Here is a 17,135-nt window from a genome sequence, read left to right as displayed (position 1 = left end):
CTATGTATCAGATTTACAGTAACTACCTAGGTTAATATATAGTCTCTGTTACAAACTAACCAGAAAACAACGTGATCTTGGTACCATGTAAGGAAATTTTCTGTAGTAATTAATAAGAAAGCTCAAGTCCTAAGTTTGGCAGAATTCATATGAATGACATGAATCAGATTATTCCAACTAATTATTCTATGTATTTTATGTAGAAACATAACATGTTCCTACAAAGAGTCTGGGGATGTTTTAAGATTTTTAAATGCATTCCAATAGCTTTTACTGGATACATATAAAATTATTTACGAAGTTGTGCGTCAGTCTAAATGTTAGTTCTCACTTGAGAATAGCATATTTCTTATAAAACCGTGAGAGCAAAAGCGTTTGGTTTCCTGGAATTATAGACCAAACAGCATTGAAACTCTTTGCAGACTGAACTCTTAACAAAACCCATAAATATCAGTACATTCTTTCCAACCTTTTCCAAAACTATTAGTATTAACCTCACTTTTTTTCACTTAAAATTTTGACTTTATTTTTCCCTTCAAATATTTCACAGTTCTAATTTTTTCAGGCAAATATCAATCTCTAAATCATATATGTATGTTTATGTAAAAAACTATATATGATGAGCTAATTTTCTAATTTTAGTTGAAGCAGTGGGTGTTGCTATTTTTATGAAATCCTGATTCGGGCAAATGAGTTCATAGTCAGCTCTTTCAAGGTTTTAAAAAAACCATATATATATATATATATATATATATATATATTACTGAGAGGGACAGAGAAAAAAGGGAGTGGTCACATCCACGGATTCACTCTGCAAATGCCTTCAGGTGAAAACAGGAGTGGGTAACACAAGCCAGGTCTACACGCGTGGCCGGGAGCCGCCCACTGGCCCTGCCTCCCAGAAGCTGCAGCACGACCCAGAGCTAGGAGCTGGGCTCTGATCTCCAAACCAGCATCTTCAACACCTGGCATTTTTTGATTCTTGGTATCGACAAATGAGTTCCTCTTGTCTCTCAGTCCTAGTCCAATAAGATTTTCCAAAAAATAAGTAACAAAAAGATCACAGCTATCTTTGAAATAGTTAATTTGGGCATGGATTTAAGTGATCATTTATATTAAAAAATCTAAGTTGTCTTCATGACTAAAACAGTTTTACTGCTTTACTGTGCAATTTGTATCATTAATCATTAATTGCCACAAATCAAATTTCGTTACCATACGATAAAAACATAGGAAAGGAAATAATATTTTAAGATCCTCGTATTAATTCAGGCTTTCGTAAGAGAGGTTTGTTTCTTTGTTGAAACAACCTGCGCTGCTACTATGTGCAAAAGCTAAAGGGAATGAGAGGAAAAGGCATTCTGAATGCCTAGCTCACTCCTCTCCGGGCGTCACTGCACATCTGCCGGCTCACTCCTCCCCCAGGTGTCACTGCACACCTGCCGGCTCACTGCACACCTGCCGGCTCACTCCTCCCCGGGCGTCACTGCACACCTGCCGGCTCACTCCTCCCCAGGCATCACTGCACACCTGTTAGGTTCTAGATGGTGGTGCCTAATTCCTGCTGGCTGCATGCAGAGATACGTTGAGCTACGCATGTTTCAGCTGCTGGCTTCCACTGGTGTTGTTCCATTAGTCACTTGCTTATAGCTGAGTACTTTATTTGAAGGGTATGAGAATTTATTTTGAAGCAGAAGAGAAGACAAAGAAAGACAGCTACCAGTGCTGAGATGTCTGCTGTTGGTGAACAAATATTCCTGTTAATTAATTCACCTGCCAAATGAAACCCCCGCAAGCCAACTGTCCATTTGTCATTAGGAAATCCACAGAAGCAAAGGAAGCCTTTGTGTGTGACCTTGTCTATCCCGAAACCTCTGCAAACACTTTCTCTGGCAAGGCTTTGGCTAAGTCTTAAAACTTCGGAGTAGGCTTATGGAGCATGTCATTAGCAAGTCTGAAGTCAGCCTTCTCAACTGATACTTAATCTGATTACAGAAAAAAAAAGATGCTCAGAAAGAAAATCTTTTTAAAACACAGCATGAAACAGACCTCAACATTAGCTCTTAGTTTGTGATAATGTGCTTTGTATGATATTTTAGGCAAAGTCTTATGCCAAATTGGGTCCTTGGCCCTCACGGGAACGTTCAGAGGAATTTTTACCATAGGCATCTGAAATGATAGCTCTTACGCCGAGCTCCCACTGTGGCTTCTGACAGCTGAAAAATGGAAATGCAGGAAAAGCAAGCACTGTAAATACAGAGTGATTCGCACGACTCCTGTCCGACCTGAAGGAAGCTAACGGCAGTGCAGCCTCATTATTCTAAGGTTACTTGCCTTGCAAACTGTAGATTTCCCCAACGCTGTTTTGACGAGTAATGTGATGCCAGTACGCACTGCGAGGGAGCGAGATCGATTTGGGTAACGCCATGGGCTCAGTCAAGCTTGTCTGAAGCTAAAAGAAAAGAGAAATGTTACTTAAGCCTTGGTTAAAGTGCGTCTGTCCTTTAAATGTGGATGATTGGATGTGAGTGACACATGACAGAAGGTGCTGTAGGTACTCGGTTTCTTATGGAACTTTTTAAGGTAAAAATTGTTTCTCAAAAAAAAAACCCCAAAATACAAATCTCTGGAAGCAATTTAATGTAGCGTATTAAGGAGAGAATTTAAGTGGTATCACTGATTCCGATGCCTATTAACCAATCAGCAATACTGGCACATATTCCCGGCCTTAATCAACCAGGTTCCACAGCTGAATTTGCTGACATTTTAAAGGATTTGATCTTTTGTTTATTAACTGTAATTACTTTATTGTCGTTACTGCGACAGATAGGGTTATACTAAGGATGATCTGAGAACTTTGTGATAGTCATGCAAGAGGCACTTAGTTCTTTTTTTTTAAGATTTATTTTATTTTTCTCAGAAAGTCAGATATACAGAGAGGAAGAGAAACAGAGAGGATGGTCTGTCGGTTGATTCACTCCCCAAGCAGCCACAGCGGCCTGAGTTGTGCTGATCTAAAGCCAGGAGCCCTGAGCCTCCTCCAGGTCTCCCATGCAGGTGCAGGATCCCAACGCATTGGGCCATCCTCAGCTGCTTTCCCAGGCCACAAGCAGGGAGCTGGATGAGAAGCGGAGCTGCTGGGATTAGAACTGGTGCCCATATGGGATCCCAAAGCGTTCAACGTGAGGACTTTAGCTACTATGCTACCATGCCTGGCCTGAGCCACTCAGTTCTGAAAGTGCACTTTTCAAAACATTTTTTCTTCATAACCAGAGTTATAGATTTTTTTCATATTCCAAATTTCTAGAAGGGGAACCATTTTTCTGTATTTCATATATCCAGTTTTAAGAGTGTGATGACATTTCTCACCCTACCCTCCCTCTCTTCTTGCTCTCATCCTTTTCTCCTTCCTTTGTTAATTTTTACAATGAAATACTTCCAACTTACCGTATAATCCAAAGATTAACCTTCAACTAGAAAAAGAATTCAGCAACTAAGTAGGTGAAGGAACCACTGCTCCTCAGGAGTGTAGTAGATACACTGTCCTTGTTTGCACTTCTGTAAGCAAGAGTCAGATGCCTGACTCCTTCCACAACTTACAGGATGGTACAACAGTTCAAGGGGGAAGGTGCAAGGCTCTTCAGAAGCAGGGGCCCAGAGGGGTGCCAGGGACAGGCCACTCAATGTTTGTGCCCATCTGAGTCCCTCAAACCTCTTCCTTGACACCTTGTAGCTATATCCAATAGCTCCTCGCTCCGGCAGCATTTTCCTGCTCCTGCGATAGGATCTTAAATGTATTAGGACTATTGTTTCTCTTACTGAGAGATTCTGTGATCAAAATGTGGCATGTGGTCTTATTTGAAACATGTATTTTCAAGCTGAAGAGATTCAGACCATATCACATCAAATACAACAGCTGGCATTGCATGTCATCTTTTTTGAATCAGTTAAGTTTCTGAAAACACACATACACACACAGGCATGGTTTTAATTCATGGTAGCATACATTCTTTCACACAATTTGAGCAACCAATTGCTTTTCGACAATGTTCAATCCTCTGATAAATAAAATTGCACATTTCACCCAACTTAATTTCTGATTCTTGGCAAGAGCTGGGACTTGGTGAAAGCCTGTGGTAGTTCCTTTTTGCTCACTGTGGTGTGAACTTGCAAGCTCCTCATCTGCCCCTCCTGTTCAGTAGCATCTTCTATAGACAGTTACAAGATCTGAATGCCACTTTGTTGCAGAATGCTGTGAAATATTGAACAGGTATCTCTTGACCTGGAGAAGACTGAAAGATTTCCGTCTGTTAACAGAGGGGGCAAAGAGCTTGGACGTATTTCACCCGTCATTTTTCTTTTCTTTTTTTTTTTTAAAGATTTATTTTTATTATTTTTTCATTGGAAAGGCGGATATACAGAGAGGAGAGACAGAGAGGAAGATCTTCCGTCCGATGATTCACTCCCCAAGTGAGCGCAACGGGCCAATACTATGCCGGTCCAAAGCCAGGAGCCTCTTCCGGGTCTCCCACGCGGGTGCAGGGTCCCAAAGCTTTGGGCCGTCCTCGACTGCCTTCCCAGGCCACAGGCAGGGAGCTGGAAGTCACCCGTCATTTTTCAGGACTCAGACATTTCTAGAACTACTGCTTGACCATAAAAGTGCCACACTTATAGGAGGGGATTTTATTCTGCCAGCTCGACTTTCAGATCAGGGGCAGTCTCCCATTGAAACTGTTGAATTTATCTGGACAATAAGATGCTGGACTCTATGCATGGTACATGTTCACAATGAAGGAATCATGACTGGATATGAACTGTACTACTGCAACAATGTGGAGGAATCCAACATGGAGGAGGGCATGGGTGGGGTTGGGGGAATCCCAGAACCTATGAAATTGTATCATAAAATGAAAAAAAAAAAGTGCCACGCTTAGTCCATTCAAGTCTGGTACTGTTGATGGTATTTTATTTTATTTTTTAAAAGAAGACGTCTCCGAACAGTGATGATGCAACCAATGTGTATATTTTTTGATGTTTGATGAATTTCAATATTTTCCTATCCATATCTATGTCCTGTGGTTGATACATGCAAGTTTGAGTGTGGCAGGGAAGTTAGATAGAGAAGACTTATTTCTGGGCTGCTCCTGGAATCACTGGATGCTTCTTAAGCATGCATGTTTCTGTCCTCTTCCACCTGCCAGGTGAGAACTCCTGGCTGGGCTGTGGATGCTCAAAATATCAAAATATGTAAAATATTCCCATCCACTGCCGGGAGGGAGAAGGTGCAATACTCATGTTATGAAAGTGTTACTGGGTGAAAAAGGGCATTTCTCTTTAAAACCAATTTCCTAGATGAGGCATAAACTTAATTAAACACATAAATCCTTGATGTGTGCTGACAATGCTCATTAATAACACCAATTTCTCTGTATAATGAATCTCATATTAGTTATAAATCTGTCTACTATAGTATTTATTCTTTTTCCTAATGTAATTTGTTTATTAGTGCACAATAGATATTTCAAAAATTGATGAAAATGAATTAGTTTATTTTTTATTCTGTGAAACACTTTTCTTCACGAATGGTCAGTCTTAAGTCCCTTGAGAATGTAGCAGGCAGATCTGCCAGCAACCAAGAGCTGGAAGCCCCTGGAGGACACCTCCCTCCGACTCTCCGGCTTCACTCCCCTCGGTTTGCTCCTGTGTCTGCAGGTTTTACTCTTCACTACTCTATAGTTTGCCTTCAACAACTTTCTCTACTCTCATTTGACTCTTCGCTTTTTTTTTATTCTGCTCTGGGAACATTTGTGTTTTAACTTGATTATGGACTATCTCGGGATCTTCACCACAGATACAAGTCCTACCCAATCTGTGTTCGATGTCATGTTCAAGACATTAGAAAGGGCATTCCCTGTGCATATTCAAGGACTGTGTACTGCTAATGGACTGAATTGTGGCCAACCCGAATTCCCAGGGAGAAGCCCTAATACCCACTGGGACTTGATATGGGTAAAGCGTCTTTGAAGAGGTTAAGAGAAGTTAAAGGGGATTACAAGGGTAGAACCCTAATCCAGTAAGAACCCTAATCCAATTCCAACAGACCCCAGAGAGGAAGTTACGATGGGAAGATGGCCATTTGCAAGCCCAGGAGAGTGACCTCAGAGGAGAGCCCCATGCCAGCTTCTTTATCTTGATTTATATTTTTCAGACTGAGAAAATAAATTCATTTATCCTTCCACTCTGTGATATCATGGAAATTTAACAAATGAATGGGATCTTATTTACTTGTCTCTTTCAATTTGTATATTAATATTAAGCAGTATACTATAAACTGGCTTTTTTGATACAATAAGTTTAAAATACGATGGTATCTCAAGTACTCTGAGGATTTTGTTGGTTCTTGATCAGGGCAATGCAGATAAATTTCTATATGAACACTGCGAAGGTGGGCTAGGAGCCACCTTGTAAGGCTGGAAGCTTCCTACTGTTAAATTTCTCAGCTGTGTCCACAAGCAGTGTCTATTTGGGCAGCTTCACAAGGGCCAGGGAGAATGATGGGCCCAGAACTCACAATGCTTCCTGTCCCAGAAGGTTCACCCTGACATGAAAGTCCCCTCTTTTCCACTAGCATGCATTAGCTGCAATGGAAGAAGGCAAGGTAGAATCTTTTCTGTTTTTGCTCATTTCTGATCGCCATGAACATAAGCTGACTTACTAATTTCCTCTATTGAACTAACACAGACTACATTACATGGGTCCTAACTAATCCAGAGGATCAGCTCATTTTGTTCCTCCCACTCCCAATTTTTCAATAGATTCATATTGCAACACTTTTAAGTTATTTTTACTCTTTTGATGCTAAAATTAACACATTTCAGTATGAGTGATGAGGTTTTTTTGAGAAATTGAAAAACGTGCCGGTGTGTTCCTTTCGTGTAGATAAGCAGAATTGTGACCACTGATTCCCAGAATCATCAATTTTCTTAAGGTTCTTCAGCATTTATGTTTTCATATAAATCCTTTTAGAGTTTTTAAAAAAAACTGCTACTTTTACAAGGCCTTCTGTATTTGTAATTTACGGATGGATTATTTGGGTTTAATTCTGGACAATTTTTTTCTTTATCCTTAAATTTTTCAGAAAGACTGTTTTCAATTATGTAAAGAATTTGTTTTTCAGTTTTCTTTTAATAATGCAATAGTTTTGCTCTTGTCTTAATGTCCACCTCTTGTTCTCATAGGTCGTGCTCTATCTTTTGCCTTCCTGTGTTAGCTATTTGCAATTAAAATCTTATTTAATGGGGCCCGGCGCCATGGCCTAGCGGCTAAAGTTCTCGCCCTGAATGCGCCAGGATCCCTATGGGCGCTGGTTCTAATCCCGGCCTGTCCACTTCCCATCCAGCTCCCTGCTTGTGGCCTGGGAAAGCAGTTGAGGACGGCCCAAAGCCTTGGGACTTGCACCCGTGTGGGAGACCCGGATCAGCATAGCTTCGGCCGTTGTACTCACTTGGGGAGTGAATCATCTCTATCTCTCTTCCTCTCTGTATATCTGACTTTGTAATAAAAATAAATAAATCTTTTTAAAAAATCTTATTTAATGAAAGCATTTGCCTCTGCATTTTGTTTATCTGCATTTCAATGCCACCTTTTATGCTTTTATATTAAGATAAGCACAGCAAATGACTATTTGCACACTTTTGGTATATTTATGTGACATTTAAAACATTTACTATAAATCAATCATATTGATAAATATGTTAATATTCACTTACAGGCACAATGTGATATGATTTATGTCTATAATCAAATGCATAAATCAAGCTAATTAAAATAATATTCATCTTTTTGTGGTAACAAAAACTTTGAAAATTTATTCTTAGCAATTCTGAAATATGATTATTAACTATAATCATCATGGTGCATATTAGATTCCAGCGAAGTAGCATGTCCCACCTATCTTGAGATTTTCTATACTTGAACTGTCGCTCCACGTTTTCTCAGCTCTCAGCCTCTGGAAGCGCCATCTTCCTCTGGTTATGTGAGTCCGATTTGTTCAGATTTCACATACAAGGGACGGTAAGCAGCATTTGTCTTTTCATTCCTGGCTTATTCACCTAGCAGAACGTTCTGTCCAAGTTGTGAGACTGGAGGTATTGTGCTGTGTATATAGAGCACCTTCCTTGTCTGTTTATTTGTTCATGAACTGTTACATTGATTTCATACCTTGGCTATTACAAATAGGGTTGAGAAAGCAAGGTTTGCATATTTCTCTTTGATGTATTTAATTCAGTTCTTGATCAGATACCCAGAAGTACGTGGCTGGGCACTATGCTAATTCCATTTTTAGCTTTTTGAGGAACCTGTACATACTTTTCCATAATGGCTGAAATAACAGTGTGTAAAGATTCTATTTTCTCCTCATCCAGCCAGTGCTTGCTAATATTTTCTTGTCAATAATAATAATCACCCTAATAGTGAGATTATATCTTATTGTGGTTTTAATTTGCTTTTAACAAATGATTTGCAATGTCGAACATATTTATATAAACCTGACTTACATCTGTACATCTTTTTTTGAGAAATGTCTGTTTGGTTTCCTTGCATATTTTTTATTCAAGTAGTTAATACTTGAAAATTGTGCTTTGTTTGACACATAGAAGTTCCTCACTCCCTTAGGGTTCTATAACTTGGATGCCCGTTGTTTGTTAGGCTGTTTAACCCAATTTAAGAAAGCTTTTCCCTGGCTCAATGTTCAACTGCACCTGTACATTTTAGCTCCCACTCTTCCAAATAAAAAGGTAACGACCTTCAGTCCATTCCATTATGAAGTCGAGGCTTCTTTCCCAAGAGTCTGTACAGTGCATCAGCTGCTTCTGTCCTCTTTGTTTGATTTACATGTGATCTAATAGAAAGGACTGGGCATTTCCACCATATAAAATACTATTTTTTCCATTAATTTCAGCCTAGGTAGTGATTTCTATGTAGTTACTTTATCTGACATTTAATCCCTTATGATATATTAATTACTTAAATTATCATACAATTCCAGAAAGATACAAAGCAGATGATATCCCATCTAAAATGAAAGGAAGTTGAACCTCTGAGAATTTAGTTGACTTTCCTAAAGCCATATATGCTATGGAAGCCTTGAGACTACACTCCTAACTTGGCTTCATACTTCTCTGCTTTGTCTGGGCCATTCAGAGAGTCTATGCCTTTCAAATGAATTTACATCCTAAGTAGTTTTAAATATTTCATGATTTTGTAATAGATTGAAGAGAATTGCAATTTGTTTAAAAATCTTGCATTTAGAAATAGAGAGCTTATATTCCTTAGCCTTAAATCAGATCTGGTTGATCAATGCTTTGATCAAAAACACGAGAAGTCTGACCTTGTATCTTTTGTAGGTGTGACCTGTTAAGACCTCGGAGCCAGTTCCTCTTCCCTCCCTTTGTTCTGCGTCAGCATGTAAACCTGACTATGCTGAAGGCTGCTGTTTCATGGTAGGAGGAAGCCTGACATCTAGACAGAAAAAGGAATTCAGGTTTATGCTCCTTACAATCTACTGTAGCAATTTATTTTTTAAGATGGAAAATCAATATGCAGAAAAATCAGTGATTGCTTAAGATGAGCTGCTGCTATAGCACTCCTAACAGAATGCAGTTGTCTGGGGCTCCGAGTCAGGGCTGCTTGGATCTGCATGCTGGCTTCTGCAGGAGACTACCAGCCTCACTCTTCTCTGGAAGGACACAAGGAGCCTGACAACTGCTGGGACACTGGAACCTCTTCCTGCTTTTGCCAGGAAAGTCTTCTCGGTTATTTTATTGCCTTTTGTATTCTCCCTCTGCTGTACTGACACTCTGCCTCTCCCATAATGACCATTAGTGCTAATTTGTGCTCATTTGTGTAAAATTCATTGGTCTAAAAAGCTGTTACGGCAATCACCTTACTTTTGTGTGACACCTCTCTATGGATTGCCTAGAAATTTCAGAATTGTTAGTACTGGTCTGTCAATGGGAGAGAAGGAATTCAGCCTAAGTGGGTTTGCAATCTGTTCTCCACGCATCTGGCAATGCACACATCGGTTTCGAGGTTGTCCCCCTGAATATGCACATGACTTGTCTCCAACCGTGCCATTTGAACTTCACAATGACAACACAGCCCAGAGGGCTGATAGCACTAGCTCCTAGTGACACAGCCACTGGGCAATGACTCTGAGCTTCACAGCCTGTGATTCTCTTCTCTCTTCACTGTAACTCCTGGTAAAATTAATTATTGTCTCTCTCTTCTCCAGAGAACACACAAGATGAGACTTATACCAACTATGCCAACTCACAGAACCAGGGAAGGAATGTGCGTTCCACATCCCCAATGTTAAGAACAGGTTGACCCACACAGCCGAACAATGGAGTTATTAGGGACCTGAGCTCAGCCAGAGGCTGACAGTAAAGACTCAGTGCTTAGCTGCCTGGTCATCTGACCTGTTCTTAAATAGAAATTCATTTTTCCCTTATCTGTGAGTTTGAATTACTGCAGCTGCCTTTAGCATGGCTGTAAATACCATGTAAGATATGTGCTTTGTGCGACAGATGTACAGTGCTTGTCACAGGGTTGGACAGCTACAGTGCCATTGCTGTGACTGCATAGGAGAGGAGGTTCAGGCCAGAACCCTCTCTGTTGTTTTTGGTCATGAAACAAAAATTTGTGGAAATTGAGATATCAAAGGAGCAACAATGAAAACAGTGACACATATGATCATTTTAATCCAAGCCTAAAGCACGAAACATGCAAGAGAGAGTATATGGAACAGCTGATCTACGTGGGCAAGCGGAGAAGGTGAGCGACTGATGGTTGGCAGGTGAGCAATGCAAGGTGCCAGCTCTGTGTGTACATGCGAGTACACCCATAGAAAGGCTGGGAAAGCTTTTACTAAAAATGCCTCCTGATGCCTAAGTGTACATGTTCCCTGGATGACCGACATCAGAGGGACTGGCTAGGGAAATTGCCTGGAATTGGGGAGCCCTGCCAAGGAAATGTGGCCAGGAAACCTGAAGTGAACTATGCAAGCTGTAAAAATGCCACACGGTTTAATAAAGAAACACATGCAAGTGTACTTCTAGTTGAGAACAGTTTATTTGTTCTCAGAAAAGAGCTCGTGAACTTGAAAATTATATGGGAAAGGAGGTCCTAAGAGACTGTCAGCCAACGTTTGGCACTGCTTGAAGTTGCTGAAAGACTGTTTTGAAATTGTAAAGGTTGATGGGCAACAAATTTCTCCCAGACTTGGCTTAATTTTCAATAGGGAACACCTTCTGCTTAATTTTTCATTTTATTTAAAATAAATGAAGATGATAATTTGAATCAGAATATAATTTGTATCAAAATAACAAATGAAATATCACATTCATATTTTCTGAAAGTTGTTGGATGTCATTTAGTTGGACTTTGTATTTTCATTAAATTTGAAATAATATAGGTGCTATCAATGTATAGTTTTAAACTCTATGCCAACCAAACTACTTTCAAGTAGTATGAGGAAGCTGAGCTTCAGAACAATGCTAGAAACGATTACTGGGGCAAGCATTCTTTTCTGACATATCACAGCTTGGTACATCTGTACCTCACACGGGGATGATAAATCGAATTTCAGCACCTCTGTTTCTGATCCAGCTTCCTCCTCATTCATCTGGGAGGCTCTAGCTGATGGCTCAAGTGCCTGGCTATCTGTTACCCATTTGGGAGGCCCAGATGGATTCCCTGACTACTGGCTTCATCCTGTCCCATCTCTGTTAGTTGCAGGTTCTTGAGGTGAGACCCAGCAGATGGCAACACATATTTACACACACTGTCTCTTTCTTTTGCTCTTCTTCATGCATACATTCTGTCATTCCATCTTTAAAGTACATAAAAATAAATAAATATTTAAAAATTGAAATTATTATGAAAATATACAGAAATGTTTGGTATTTTATGTGTAATATTTTTATTAATATATTCCTAATTTATATCTATCTATACTATCTATTTCTATCTCTCATTTATTTATCTAATAGGTGATGCATTTACAGAACTACAATGAATACACTGAAATATTAGATCAATAGTTGTTTTAAATCGAGTTTCTGACAGGTACCAAGAGACTGATTTTAAGTTTATAAAAGTAATTTCCAATGTCTTCCAATAGTGAAAGCTGAGACAAGTTTTAGTGGTGGTTAAAACAACATTTTCCAAATGAGGGTCAAAGCCTATCCTGGGAGGCAACAGATGACAGCTCAAGTGTTTGAGTCTCTGCCGTCTGTGAAAAGCCCAGCTGGAGTTCTGGGCTCCTGGCTTCGCGTGGCCCAGCCCTGGCTGTTGTTGGGTACCATGGCAAACAGGCAGAAGTGACATCTCTGACTCTCTCTCTATTTCCCTCCCTCTGCATTTCAAATGAAATAGAAACAAAAAAATCATAATTTAAAAAGTAAACTATAGATTTTATTTTTCCAGTAGTTTATGAATCAGTCAGTAAAAATTGAGCTGACTAAACATAAGAAGCTATTCTAACACTCTGAGGTCATCCTATGAAAGCATCCCGTGAGAAAGGGTAACAAACGCTCAGCAAATGTGGGTCACTTCCCGTAGCATACAGCTCTGTGAGTGACGCTGCTCAGGGTCTCCCTCCCATCTGCGCACGCCGCTGCCATGCACTGCATGTCTGTCTGCTGACTGCAGGAATTAACAGCTCTATTCACAGTCACCCAATTTGGCTTACTTCCCTTTCCATGCACTTCTCACATCAACTTTTTAGATTCCAGCTTGCCCTTTAGTGGCTCGCAAATTTCTCGCAATATTTCACTAAGCTATGTCAAAGAAAATGCCACCTGGCCCAGAGGGTGTGTGTTGACGGGCCACACTGACTGTATGCTGATTAGCCTTCTAAAATGATGGTTTTCCTGTAAGACACCATGCCCACACAGCTCCCTCATGACTGTGTACCTCTCAAAACACAAACAAAATTTCATTCTTTAGCCTGGAATCTGCTCTTCTCTGGCACTCATTGTTTACATACAGTAACACCCTTAATTTATTGCATTAGATAGAAGACACGCACAAACATGTACAAACTTCATGCACATATGAAGTTGCACCTGAAGTGCTCATAATAAAGTTTTAGTGAGAGCCTCATATGAATAAAATGTTTTACAACACCACTATCTGACACATTATACATGATCTCACTATCTCCACCTCTTTGTGTATACAGGCAAAACCCTCATTATTTTCATGTGTGGGGTTTTTTGTTTGTTCAAGGATTATACTTTCTTCAGTGCTCTGAAACAACAGTAAGTGACTTAGTTAAACTGCATCACTGTCCAATTTGAGCACAGTAATTTATTTTAAAAGAGCTCGTGTGAGCTCATCATGATGGCCACCAATAAGGGAGTATTTCACAAATGTGTGAGTGAATCTCCCGCAGGGATTCAGCCATTCTCATTCATTAAGAAGTCTCTTGTCATGATTAATCCCAACAACATTAAGCTGGACATCATGAACAGAACTTTGAAGAATGGTAGTTGTCCTTACACACTGGTAGTTGTTCCCACACATTAGACATTCTGTGCCACTTTTACAGCTCCTATGAGCCACAACTCATATACTGAAGCTTTTCCTGAAATGGTTCAAATGAATTTACCCAGAACATACTCATAAAAGAAGTTGCAGAACTATTAAAGCCATTTTTCTATGTACTCCTATAGCATGTGATACTTTCATATTGCTCACATTTTAGTGTAGGAGCATGTTCTTAAAAGATTTTTAAAATTTTTATTGGAAAGGCAGATATACAGAGAGGAGGAGAGACAGACAGGAAGATCTTCTGTCCACTGACTCACCCCCCCCCAAGTGGCTGCAAAGGCCAGTGCTGAGCCTATTTCGAAGCCAGGACCTTCTCCAGGTCTCCCACACAGGTGCAGGTCCCAAGGCATTGGGCCATCCTCAACTGCTTTCCCAGGCCACAAGCAAGGAGCTGGATGTGAAGCGGGACTACTGGGATGCCCATATGGGATCCCGGTGCGTTCAAGGCGAGGACTTTAGCCTCTAGCCAACAGGCTATTGTGCTGGGGCCAGGGTTATTTTTTTTTTTTTCCAATAGCTGATAGAGATTCCTGTAGCATGTGGTTAAGAATGCTTTCTCAGAAAAAGCAGCCAAAATGCTGAGAATAGAACACTTCTGGAAGGGGTTTTTACCCTTTCAAAAATGATAAATGAGTGTGTGGTCTCTGGCTATAAAAAGCATTACCATATTTCATGCACTCTAAGATGTCATCGATTACCACACAAAGCATTATTTTATGTGGCGCTGCTGATTAAACGTTAACTCACATTTGACTCAAAAGGTGCTAAGATGTGGAAAATTGTTCATCATGGAAGTATTTTTCATGCAGTTCATGCAACCATTTAGAAAAAATATATCACAGGCAGGGAGCAATCAGCAGTCAGGTACATTTGATCAGAACATGTAACTGTAAGGGGAAAATTAATTGTGGGCTCTTTTTAGATGAATTGTTGACAAGAGGAGTGTCCTTTCCCCTGTCCCCTCTCCCTAAGCTCCTCTTGCTTTTCTTCCTCACGCGACACATTTCTACGTGGTGACGAGGCAGCTGCGGGTGAAAGTGTTATTGCTGCTCAGAAACTGACTTACTATAACGTTATAAAAGGAAGTAAAATAATTTACTGTGAAATAATTATTGCTCAAAATGTATATGGCTGTAGGAACAAGAAGCTTTTTCTGTTTATTAAACATTTGAATTTGACTTATCTTTTTCCTTTAGATTTCCACGTAAAATGAAAAATAGCCGGAAAACAGCCTGCATTTGTTTTCACGGAAAGGAGCTTTCAGGGCGACTCTGAGAGTGTTCCCGGCCATCCAGCCTGGCTGAGGAAAACCTGAAGTCGCCACTCGGGCAGCCCATTGTGCAAGCTGATGCTGCTGTTAAGGCGCTAGTGGCAATTTAGCCATCTTGCTGGTATTTCAAAAGCACTGACGCTATTTGTCCTTAAAACGTGCTCAGGGCTTTCCTGGCGATGAGGAAACAGCAGTTTTAGAACAGGAGCATCTTACATGAAGTTTTAAAAGGGTTACACAGTAGTTTTGACTATGTGAGGCTGTTTTTATACAAATATGTTTCTTTTGAGGTAATGTGCTTGAAAGGCATAGACACTGAACAGAAAGAGATCTTCCATGCACAGTGGTACATCCCTGAGACGGGCAGGGATGGTGCTGGCAAAGGCAGCCCAGACCTTCCAGGTGGGCTGCAGGGGCCAGAGAATGCCAGCCTTCGCCCCTGCTTCCCAGGGTGCACAGGGAGGGGAAGCTCCCGCTTCCCAGGGTGCACGTGGACGGACGGGAAGCCCATGCTTCCCAGGGTGCACATGGACGGATGGGAAGCCCCCCCGCTTCCCAGGGTGCACAGGGACGGTAAGCACCAGCTTCCCAGGGTGCGCAGGAACGGGAAGCCCCCCGCTTCCCAGGGTGCGCAGGATCGGGAAGCCCCCCGCTTCCCAGGGTGCGCAGGAACAGGAAGCCCCCGCTTCCCAGGGTGCACAGGGACAGGAAGCCCCCCCCACCTTCCAGGGTGCACATGGACGGACGGGAGGCCCCCGTTTCCCAGGGTGCACAGGGACGGGAAGCTGCAATCGGGAATTGGAAGAAGACCTGGAATTCAGATCCAGAGACTCGGGGATGGGACGAAGGCTTCCTGGTGCAGGCCAAGAGCTGAGTGAAATGGTCATTGCTATATACATGCTTTTTAATTCATTGCAACATTAGAAAATTAGATGTTACCCATGAAAACACTCCCTTCTATTTATTTACTCATTTATTTAAGTATATATAAGATATCAGAATAAACTGTTGTTCTTTCTGCTCATTTGTGTTCTCTCAGTTGCCTTTTATATATATCCTTAAAATTTTACAGCATAAAAAGAAAATGTATATGTATGTATACTTGTGTAGAGGATCTGCATAATGAAGTATACCATGCAGTATGCATCTCTACTTCTGAATAAAAGATGAACTATCAGAAAAAAGATGGCCTCCCAATGAAACTGTTAAATGCATCCTGACAATGGAAGCTGGAGTTTATACAATTCTCTATACGTACAATGTCGTTTGCACTTAAATAGCAGGATGATGGGCCTGTGGCCATTGGTCAGGGACCGATTGTTACACTGTAAGGGAAATCCCTGAGCCTAAGGAACAGTACGGTGGAAAACAAAGAATTTGAGAATTAAAAAAAAATTTTTTTAAGGGGAGACTCCTTTCATATTTTGTGTATGTCACTGGTGCAAATCCCAATTTAGATTATTTATTTAAAGTGTGATGATTTTAGTCTAAACTCAGAGTCAGCAGACTAGATCCCATCAGAGCATCTGCAGTGTGTTTCGGAGGCAGGCTGCTTACAGAAGCTTTCTTTGAAGCTGTGCAGGCATGGCAGGTTACTGGTGCTAAAAGAATCCGAGGAACTCTGCTGGTTTAAGAATACAAGTGATCTCTGTGAATTAGAAATGAATTCTGGGATACCTTTCTCTTTCTCTTCTTTTTTTTTAACCGTGCTCAGACACGTGTCACCAGCCTCGTCAGTTCTCGCTCTGACGGCACTTCCTATTTGCTCCCTGTGTCATCAGAGCAAACCTTTCTACTTAAATACTCAACTTTACTAACTGCTTCAATTTTTCAAATACTGATAATCTATCAGAAACACTTCCAACTCAAATATGTAGGTCTGACTCATTTCTCCCATGCACCACTGCAATACGGAATTCTCTTTTAAAATAGGATTAGTCTTTGGGCTACGATATTAGGGACATATGGAGACTTCCTCCCCTGACCCCTCTGTGGCTGTCACTTTGGGCCATCATTACAGGAGAAAGCTGTCTTCCTATGTTACAGGAAGACTGCCTGGGGAGCTGCAAGGGGCAGCTTAAGTCTTCAGGAAACAGCTCCACTGCCATACCAACACGAATATGCACAAGCCGTGGTTCATGATCACTTAGCACTAATTTACTGGTGGTGATGACTTACCCGTAGTCACTTGAAAGCATGGGAAATGTGGTATTTCAGCGAGCTAAAGGACAAGAAGTGATCTTACTTTGGC

At 40.8% G+C, this 17,135-nt stretch overlaps 1 protein-coding gene and 1 non-coding gene across 2 annotated transcripts in view; both read right to left on the bottom strand.

Moving 5' to 3' along the window:
• DOK6 (docking protein 6) overlaps nt 1–17,135 on the bottom strand; it is a 300,236-nt gene that overhangs the window by 50,054 nt on the left and 233,047 nt on the right. The window contains exon 7 of the mRNA XM_040985108.1: nt 2,335–2,452. Within this exon, the coding sequence (XP_040841042.1) occupies nt 2,335–2,452 (118 nt within the window). The remainder of the gene's footprint in view (nt 1–2,334; nt 2,453–17,135) is intronic.
• On the bottom strand, nt 16,593–16,669 carry LOC121159757. The gene has a single exon (XR_005884419.1). It is a non-coding gene; the product is annotated as a small nucleolar RNA SNORD49 (small nucleolar RNA).

This window comes from Ochotona curzoniae, unplaced genomic scaffold (genome assembly GCF_017591425.1).
Source record: "Ochotona curzoniae isolate NIBS_2020 unplaced genomic scaffold, NIBS_Ocur_1.0 contig_43, whole genome shotgun sequence".
Classification (NCBI taxonomy): Eukaryota; Metazoa; Chordata; class Mammalia; order Lagomorpha; family Ochotonidae; genus Ochotona; species Ochotona curzoniae.
Note: the sequence above shows the minus strand (reverse complement) of the source record. Positions and strands in the feature narration are given on the sequence as shown.